Here is a 10,642-nt window from a genome sequence, read left to right as displayed (position 1 = left end):
CAGACCCCAGGCCAGAGCCCCTAAATACGTACAGACCCCAGGCCAGAGCCCCTAAATACGTACAGACCCCAGGCCAGAGCCCCTAAATACGTACGGACCCCAGGCCAGACCCAATAAATATGTACGAACCCCATTCCAGAAGTCACTAAATACGTGCGGACCCCAGGCCAGACCCAATAAATATGTATGGACCCCAGGCCCGACCCTCTAAATACATATGGACTCCAGGCCGGACCCTCTAAATATGTACAGTCCCCAGGACAGTTTCCCCTAAAGTAATAGAGACCCTGATATTATTGACCCCCTTCTCATTCCTGGGCACTTGCTCTTGTCTGTGGCAGTGTCTTGTGAATGAAGCCGTATATAAAAAGTTGTGTCTATCAGCCCGTGTATCCATACAGAGCCGATATATGAGCCATCTGACTGGCCGGGGGAGTCCGGGCCCCCATATTTGCAAATTGTACAATGTGAGTTTCGGCCCCCGGGTATTACCTTACACTATGCAAAGTCCTTGCTGAACACTGCCCAGCCTGGAGTACAAAGCGCTGCCCCACCCAATACATGATATATACACGCTACGTGGCCATGTGTGACAGATGAGCGAGGTATGTGCAGCCGAGAGTCATGACATATAACATATGAAGGCAAATATGATAACTATTCTGAGTGTCGGCACTTACATGGGAGCCTCCGAGGGGATTAGTGATGGGCAGGGCAAATTGTGCAAACAGGAGAACTTATGGAGGCCCCAGGGGGTGTGATGGTGAGCCCCCCAAAACGTAGTCCCCAAACAACTGAATATCCTAATAAATTCCTCCTGCTTTGGTGTATGGAAACCTATCATCTGCCCCTGCTGAAGGGGGCGCCAGAGATGGCTAGTGACAAGCACAATCCTGCCATCTGCCCCATAGGGGGTTTCGCCTTCTTCAGGATCAACACTGTGAGATTATAAATTGGACTTGATGAATCTGTATCTTTGTTTAACCGTTTCCTCCCTGTAAGGTTTGGCGCTGTTATTCGGGCTCCTGTTAGGGGCCGCGCTATGATGACTTCTTGTCCGCCGTCATCCTACATTGCTGCGCGCTGAGTCGATAATACATATAATAAAGTTATTACATAACGCCGGGCAGATTATTTTGATTCCTGAGGCCGTCCGTCAGGTTAGAAAATCCTTTCATAGGGAGAGACCTGAAAAATGTGGATGAACAGGAACGGCTTCCGGCTGATGGGTAAATGTTGATGTAGCCGGAGTGTTTCAGTACGTGGCGAGTGATAATCCTCAGTAATGGAGTAGGGTGAGGGGCTAGAGAGCTGGGGGTGCCAGTTATACCTCTATATTATGCAGGGTGTCCCCATAGGAGGGCAATAGACACGTGACACATAGTAGTCCAGTACAGTCACATCATCAATGAATGGCCGTACCAATGTGCCAACCACGTATTATTATGCCAACCTAATATCAGGGTACAGAAAATACTTGTCATGACAAAGCATTGGCAGATGATTGGTATTGATCATACACATGTGGTGGCCACGTTGCCCCTATATTACGACACAACTATGTCTTCTATGGGCCTGTACTGTTCTCTGCTCTGACAGGAGGTGACATGTCAGCAGCCACTCAGCAGCCCCGTTCTGGGATTTTTGGGACTAAAAGTCGCAGCCTTAGGAATATGATGCGGCGCCATTCATTTACATAGGTGAAGAAGTGGCAGGATAACGCAGCGATACTTGAGAATTGCGGCTAAAGTCGTGGTATAGACCTCGCGTAATGCGGTGCAGTGGAGATCAGGGAGCAGAAACATGTCTGAGTGCCCTGGCCCAACATTCATATGGGGACCCTCTTCTCATGATCGTTTTGGGTCCCTGAGGTTGGACCCCTCTGATCAGCGAGATCACCTGAATGGAGTAGCAGGGCGCACACTTGGCCTAATGCTCTATTAGGATGGAGGAACTGGACCCCCATTCTTAGGATCAGTGGGGGCTCAGCAGTCAGACACCCCCTGCTCATGACGTTATCCCTTATCCTATGGATGGATGCCCATACACATATACTGTATATATATATCCTGTGTGTGTAGCTATATATATATTACAGATATACACACATATACTGTACAGTTATAGATACACACACTGTATATTGTACATGTATATACACACACACATCTCTGGGTTCCTCAGTCTACGGTAACATTACATATAACTGCTTGCTGTATTGTTGGACTGGTTTGACATTAGATCATTCTGGTCCCAGTAGCCGGGACTGGTTTTGTTTGGTTAGAGCCTGTATCAGGATTTTGTGTCTGTTTTTATTTTTGGTCATGTGTGACATCTCACTGCTCGGGGGTCAGCTGACACAAAATTCTGGCTACTCCGTCCTTTTCCTGGAACATTCAGACTGCACCTTATCTTATACCTCCAAGAAAAGGTAAATCCATCAAACTGGTTGTCACAACACACACATTGTATACACACTGCACACCTATATATACACACTGCACACCTATATATACACACTGCACACCTATATGTATACACACTGCACACCTACAGTGTTGGCCAAAAGTATCTTCCAGAAAATGATTGCAATCACAAATTCTTTGGTATTTTCTTCATTTAATTTGTCTTCAATGGAAAACCACAAAAAGAATTGTCAAAAAGCCAAATTGGATATAATTCCACAGCGAACATAAAAAGGGGGTGGACAAAAGTATTGGCACTGTTTGAAAAATTATGTGATGCTTCTCTAATTTGTGTAATTAACAGCACCTGTTACTTACCTGAGGCACCTAACAGGTGGTGGCAATAACTAAATCACAGCCAGTTGAAAAGGATTAAAGTTGACTCCACCTCTGTCCTGTGTCCTTGTGTGGCCACATTGAGCATGGAGAAAAGAAAGAAGACCAAAGAACTGTCTGAGGACTTAAGAAGCAAAATTGTGAGGAAGCCTGAGCAATCTCAAGGCTACAAGTCCATCTCCAAAGCCCTGAATGTTCCTGTGTCTACCGTGCGCAGTGTCATCAAGAAGTGTAAAGCCCATGGCCCTGTGGCTAACCTCCCTAGATGTGGACGGAGAAGAAACATTGACCAGAGATTTCACCGCAAGATTGTGCGGATGGCGGATAAAGAACCGCGACTAACATCCAAACAAGTCCAAGCTGCCCTGCAGTCCGAGGGTACAACAGTGTCACCCCGTACTATCCAGCGTCAGCGTCTGAATGAGAAGGGACTGTATGGTAGGAGACCCAGGAAGACCCCACTTCTTACCCAGAGACAGAAGCCAGGCTGGAGTTTGCCAAAACTTACCTGAGAAAGCCAAAACTGTTCTGGAAGAATGTTCTCTGGTCAGAGGAGACAAAAGTAGGAAAAGGCCTCAACATAGAGATTACAGGGAAAAAAGAGAAGAAGACGCCCCCTACAGTCAGACATGGTGGAGGTCCCTGATGGTTTGGGGTTGCTTTGCTGCCTCTGGCACTGGACTGCTTGACCGCGTGCATGGCATTATGAAGTCTGAAGACGACCAACACATTGTGCAGCATCATGTAGGGCCCAGTGTGAGAAAGCGGGGTCTCCCTCAGAGGTCAGGGCTCTTCCAGCAGGACAAGGACCCAAAACACACTTCAGGTCAGCACTAGAAAATGGTGGTGAGAGAAAGCCCTGGAGACTTGTAAAGTGGCAGCAATGAGTCCAGCCCTGAATCCCATAGAACACCTGTGGGGGAGGGGGAGAGATCTCTTGGTGGCAGTTTGGAGAAGGCCCCCTTCACATCTCAGGGGGGACCTGGAGCAGGAGCCAAAGAAGAATGGTCTAAGATTCCAGCAGAGCCTTGTAAGAAACTCATTGCTGGTTAGCGGAAGCGGTTGTGCGCAGTTATTGTGTCTAAAGGTTGTGCTACCAAGTATTAGGCTGAGGGCGCCAATACTTCTGTCCGCACCAGTTTTGGAGTTTTGTGTAAAATGACCAATGATGTGACTTTTTTTTTCATTCTCTTTTGTGTTTTTTCATTGCAAACAAAATAAATGAAGATATTACCAAAGAGATTGTGCTTGTAATCATTATCTGGGGGACAGCGAGGATTATCTGACAGGACTGCAGGGGGCGATACTTATACTGTATATACCCTGTGTCACTTATATACTATATAAGAGTCTGTGCTGTGTAATCATTATCTGGGGGACAGCGAGGATTATCTGACAGAACTGCAGGGGGCCAATACTTTTAGCCAACACTGTATATATATACACTGCACACCTATATACATACATAATGCACAAATATATACACACACTGCACACATATATAATATACATACAGCAGGTCAGGGTCACATCTCTATATACAACATCTTTAATATATATACATAATATCTGAATATAAAAGGATTATCACGCACATATTATACATAGAACAATATTACAAAAACATCCAACGACAACATAAATATATATACAGAAATCATTGAAGGATTCCAGCAGCACATGTGCGACGCTCTGCAGGCCGTCCTGTAAGACGAGATCTGGGAAACACAAGCTTCGTGAATGGCGCGGTGCCGCTGTCTTCTGCTTTGTGACTCTCTAGATTTCCTAGAAAAAAAAAAGAGAGAGGTTCATTTTATGTATTTATTCCAGTAATTATCCTGGAGGAGCTCGGGGGTTGTTTGGTGTTCGCAGTACGTCCGTCTATTTCACTCCATGAAGGGCGAGAGGGCAGATGACACGTGTAAGACATGACTGCGGGATCCGACTACAAACAGGCGCTTATGTGGTCTGTAACTACTTTGATACATAGGTCCGCATAGGAGCTGTATACACAATACGGCAGGATAGTTTTTAAACAAAGCCGTCTGCAAATTGAATTCTTGTTCAATGTAAATTCAGCAGAGTAATGAAAAATCATTGCAAACGTGCACACGCCCCTGAGGATTATAACAGGGCTGTGAGATCAGTACGAGGTCCTGGCTCCGCTCCGCCGGGTCACACGGCTGCACTCACTATATACAGGCGGCGCGTACACTATAGTCATGTTAGGTCACCGCGTTGTTTTAGACGTCCTACTTCGCATTCTCTCACGCACATGGCGGTATTATCTTCCTGCACCGATATGTGGTCACACTCGTCTAAAGCCACAAAGTTATCTCTCGCACTTTTTGTTATTCACCCTATGGACGATTGTGCCGAGCGATTTCACCGATTCGAAACCTGGGCTGCTCCACCGCCCAATAATATCCCTGAGCGAGAGTAGAAGTTTATGCTTCAGAGCTGTTCTTCTGCGTGTAATAGCTATGTAGGATGTATAAGGAGCCATCAGGATACTATATAGTAGGGAGGGGACCCTGTTACCTATTTGGGACGGGGCCCCGATGCTTTACGTTCCACCTCCGGCCTATGTGGGTAATGTAATTAAAGGGATTCCCAGGAAAAAATAAAACCTTCCTGACTAGAACATATTATAGATGTGAACAAAGGCCTCTAGTATTAAACCGCCAGATTGGCACGTGCAGGGTGACAGTGCCCAGTATCGGTTGTACGCAATAGAATAACATTGCGTCATGACTTTGGCCACCGTCATGTAGGTGTACGCAACGAACAGAAGAGAGAACTTCAGCTTGGAACGTTTCCTTGCTCTTGGTTTGCAGGTCCCATTTGAAGAAAATTAGATAAAAAGATGTTTCGTAGCGCTCCACTAGGGGGCGCAGCGGATATGGATCATGGCCGACCCCTGGGGTGGTGTGCGGACTGCTCGGGGTACTGACAACGCAGAGCTGTGATATATGGAGCACATGGCGATCGCGACTGCATCACTAATGTAAGTGGAGGGGTCGCAACGTGACCCTGAGAGAGATGCGACTGCGACTCCTAGTCACAAAGGGATTGAACACTTCTGGGTTTTTTGGGACTCAGTCGCAGCCTAAGGAATGTGATGCGGCGCCATTTATCTACATTGGTGAAAAAGTCGCAGGATGACGCAGCGATTTTATGAGAGTTGCGGCAAAGTTGTCGTATAGATCTAATCTAAGGAGGCGCAGTGCACCTGGCTGTCCTGTAGGGAGCAGAAACATGTCTGAGCCTCCATTCATATGGGAACCCTGGTCTCTTGATCATTTTGGGTCTCTGAGGTTGGACCCCCACCGATCAGCTAGATTGCCTATTTTGCAAGCTAAGGAGCCCCCGATGCTAAGTCTGCAATTAGTCTGTCAATTAGATTAGTCATCTACTTTATTCTTTCTGGGGCCCCCTCAGGGTTCGGGGCCCGGTACTGACTATAGTTACACCCCTGTGTATAGGGGCCAGCTCATTCCTTCTTACGGCATATATTGGGGGAGACTGTCTGATCCTTCTGTTCAGCCGCAGGGGTATCTCTCAGCCACTGCTCCCCTCCCCCATAGACAGCTCATGTCAATCAGGCCGAGTATGCAGGTGTATGCTGAGCTGGTTAGGAATAGCTATGGCAAAGAAGGAAAGGAGTGTAAACCTATAAGGTTGGGGCTCCACAATCTTGGCAATGAAGAGGCAGCAATGATGGCTTCTTCACTGCATTTCCTTACACAGCGCCACCCCTGGTCATCTGGCTGTACAAGGTACTGCACCCTTGGATACATTTGTGCGGCAGATCCCCTGCACCATTAGGAGGATGTCTGATACATGGGGGACCCAAATACTAGGAGAACCGGACTATGGCCACGTTGAGGAAGAGGTCAGCCATTGAAGTCTATGAGAGTCATGGAAAAGCAAGCTCAGGGTTAGGGGGCTCTGGTCGCCCTGATAGATGGGGGTCCAGGGGTGGGAGGCTGAATATTCCCGGAGCAATCAGAGAGGAAGTGTCTCATCATGTGGCGGCCATATAACATCGGATTTACTTGGGGTGATGTTGCATTGCTATGTGACAAAGTCTCCCGTTCTTACGTCTGTCCACAGTTCTGTCATGTCCTCCGGTGTCACTGACCTCTGTGTCTGGAGTAAAGGGCTGGGGGCAGAAGACGGAACGGGCAGAGGGGAATAATAACCTGGATCGGTCCTGTCCAGCTCCATTGTCTTCCCGGCTAAAGCTGTCCATAAATCATGGAGCTGACAGATATCGTCCCCCATGTCTGCTGCGCTGCTCCTTCCCCTATACTTTATACTGCAGCTCTGTCTTCTCTGACTGTCTATAAGCACAAGCCCAGCACGTTATAGGGAGATGATCCCACAGTGAGGAGGATACAGAGGGATCTAGTGGATCACAGGAGCTTGTTAATAACCCCGCCATTGTGTGCACCGCTCGTCATCCAGTGTTCTCTAGCAGGTTATAGTCAATCTGCAGGTTACGGAGACCCGGCCCCCGGCCCGCCATCATCCCAGGCCCCCATACAATAATGGTGAACAGGCTAAAAATGCCAAAAAACTTCTACCATGTCACTATTATGTGCGGTAGTACTCTATGGTGTTACTACTATGTGCAGTATTATCCTACTAGGTCACTACTATGTGCAATAATACTCTACCATGTCACTATTATGTGCAATAATACTCTACCATGTCACTATTATATACAATATTACTCTACCACTATTATGTACAGTATTACTCTATTGTGTTACTATTATATACAGTATTCCTATACGACGCTATATTATATATATTATTACTCTAACATGTCACTTCTATTTGGCCAAGCATGCATGTGTCCTGAATTGGGATATGGCCCTAATCTGATGACACCTCTGACTTATCTGCCCTGATAGTTAACCCTTCCTGATGAAATCATTAGGGTTGACCGACAATAACGCACCGTGTACGGCCACGCAGTTGTCAGCCGGTGTTAGCGGAGCCGTCTCCGGCACGTTCCGGGTGTTACAGTCCGTCTCTGTCACTTGGATATAATTAGTCTCACATTAGCATATAGGAAGTTTATCTTTGTTGCGCCCAGTGTTATATATAGATACCGTAGTACAATGTGCTGATCCACCCGCACACACTGTTATTACTACGTGTTGGGCGAGCAACGTGTTCTTCTGGTATTCGCTCTAAGTGTGTACTACTGTCTTATCTGCAGCATTATTATACACAATATGGATACCAGATAAGAGGCGCACATTCATATACGCGGCGGCGCAGGAGACGTCCTATCCATACCTACAATAAAATCTATGTCCCAGGAATGTAAACACGCAAACACGGGAAGAACATACAAACTTCTTGCAGATGTTGTTCCTGGTGGGATTCAAGCCCAGGACTCCAGCGCTGCAGTGCTAACCACTGAGCCACCATGTTACCCCCCAGGATTGTAATTCTTAACACACCTATTAGAACTGTCATCTGTACCCGGGCCCGGCGGGCTGAGAGGGCCACAGCAATGTGAACCAGACCTATGGTTATATAGATGGGGGCCACTGCTGTCCAAGGGCCCAGATACACAGGGATAGATAGATAGATAGATAGATAGATAGATAGATAGATAGATAGATAGGAGATAGATAGATAGATAGATAGATAGATAGATAGATAGATAGGAGATAGATAGATAGATAGATAGATAGGAGATAGATAGATAGATAGATAGATAGATAGATAGGAGATAGATAGATAGATAGATAGATAGATAGATAGATAGATAGGAGATAGATAGATAGATAGATAGATAGATAGGAGATAGATAGATAGATAGATAGATAGATAGATAGATAGGAGAGAGATAGATAGATAGGAGATAGATAGATAGATGGATGGATGGATAGATAGATAGATAGGAGATAGATAGATAGATAGATAGATAGATAGATAGGAGATAGATAGATAGGAGATAGATAGATAGATAGATAGATAGATAGATAGATAGATAGATAGGAGATAGATAGATAGATAGATAGATAGGATAGAGATAGATAGGAGATAGATAGATAGGAGATAGATAGATAGGAGATAGATAGATAGATAGATAGATAGATAGATAGAGTGTCTGCATGGTAACAGAATACTTAACCCTTATATATATAATTGTTCTTTCTATGGCTGTATTTAGTTCGGGGCTCAGGGCTTTGTTCCCTATAATCTATTCTGACAGGAACAAGCGGTATAAGTGGCCTCCTGTAACCGAATATTGTTCCCGTGCCTCGGGGGAGGCTTCTGCCATGTTCTCAGGTAACATAAGATTCACCCTCACCTGCTCCTGCAGCTTCTTCCTCCTGGGTGGCATTGGCTGGAAGTTGAGCCTCTTGGCAATCCGTGTCGTGACCCCAAGGCGAACATCGGTGGTGACCGCCCTCCATCCCATCAGCCGTCCACACGTCGGGCACATCAGCTGACCCCCTGTGTTATCCTTCCCTCCGGCGCGGTTCACCAGGCACATCCTGCAGTAACTGTGGCCACATTCTGTAGTCACTGGGTCCTCAAAGTAGCCATCACATATGGGGCAGACGGAGCCGTGCTGCAGCTCCCTGAAGCTCTCGGAGGACATGATGTGCGATCTTCTCTCTGCAGCAGATAGTCGTAGCGATTCTACATAGTTTTATACCTATATACGGTACATACGTGTGCCCGCCCCTGTTTACCTGTCATACCTGCCCCAGGCGGAGAGGCGGGGACATATGTCGTTTGGCAAGTTTTCATGTTGTGAGTGATTCTGGGAAGTGGCCTCGGGGCCCGTATGTCACCTGCTGTGATGTAATGAAGAGTTAATGGACTATATATAGCTGGGAGCAAACAAAGGGTTAATAGTCGGTCATATTGTTTACAAACTGTAAGCGAAGGAGAATACGCGGGAAGCGAGGAGAGTGTGATTCAGTGGCCGTGACCTGCGGAGAATGGAGGCGAAACTCAAATGACATGAGACGCCATTTTGGACTGTTTAGTAAAAGCGGATGGAAGATGGTTTACTATACTGTTCTGGGATCTAGGAAAGCTGGGTGTTATGGCGGTGGATGGCCATACCGTACATGATCCCTGCAGTATTACGTGCCGGTTATACAATGAATGGCTGACCATACGCATATACCCTACTAGTGGCTCTGCCATATGGCTAACAATACATTCCCCTCTGCCTCGTAGTAAGTCCGGTGCGGAGTCCATATATAAATGGCCGAAAGTAGTCTTTCATCCAGCAATGTGACTTTGAAAACAGCACATAGACGATGGACTCCATTATAGTCAATGGGGTTCCAATCCCTAATATACCAACTCCCCCCTCCCCGTGTACGACATCCATACATGAACAGTCATCCAGGGCTGCCGCTTGGAACGGATGCAGTGTGTGGCTCAGTTTTTTGGACTGGAGTCCTGGGATGAAGCCCTATCACGACTAGAGATGGGCAAACCTCACGGGAATCATCTTGCAGATATTTTCTAGGTTTGCCCGCTATTATTATAGTCTTTAGATCCCTCGTGTATAATAATGAGAGGCCCAGCGCAGGTGCACAATAGTAATAAATAAGGATACTCGCCTTCCCACACCTCTCCTGGGCATCCGCCATCTCTCCAGCAAGTCTTTGGGCTTCCTCGGTGTTATCGTAGCCCCCATAGGACCTCTGAGGCCTGTGATTGGGTCTGAGCGAGTACATGGGGCACCATGGGAAGGGGAGGATAAATGTCTGAAGGCACCTCTGAGTATAATATTGGCTGTTGAACTACAAAAATTTGGGTTTGGCCAAACCTAAGATTTTTGAAAA

At 46.6% G+C, this 10,642-nt stretch overlaps 1 protein-coding gene across 1 annotated transcript; it reads right to left on the bottom strand.

The window, feature by feature from the left end:
• Positions 1 to 4,478: 4,478 nt before the first annotated feature.
• Positions 4,479 to 9,447, bottom strand: LOC142184381 (RING finger protein 39-like). Its single transcript, XM_075259212.1, has 2 exons — positions 9,142 to 9,447; positions 4,479 to 4,586 (listed from the first exon to the last, which is right to left on the bottom strand). Exons 1-2 carry the CDS (start codon positions 9,433 to 9,435, stop codon positions 4,578 to 4,580), a joined length of 303 nt encoding a protein of 100 aa, XP_075115313.1. The 5' UTR covers positions 9,436 to 9,447; the 3' UTR covers positions 4,479 to 4,577.
• Positions 9,448 to 10,642: the final 1,195 nt, after the last annotated feature.

The sequence above is a fragment of the Leptodactylus fuscus genome, chromosome 11, assembly GCF_031893055.1.
Source record: "Leptodactylus fuscus isolate aLepFus1 chromosome 11, aLepFus1.hap2, whole genome shotgun sequence".
Classification (NCBI taxonomy): Eukaryota; Metazoa; Chordata; class Amphibia; order Anura; family Leptodactylidae; genus Leptodactylus; species Leptodactylus fuscus.
This window is presented reverse-complemented; position numbering and strand designations above follow the sequence as displayed.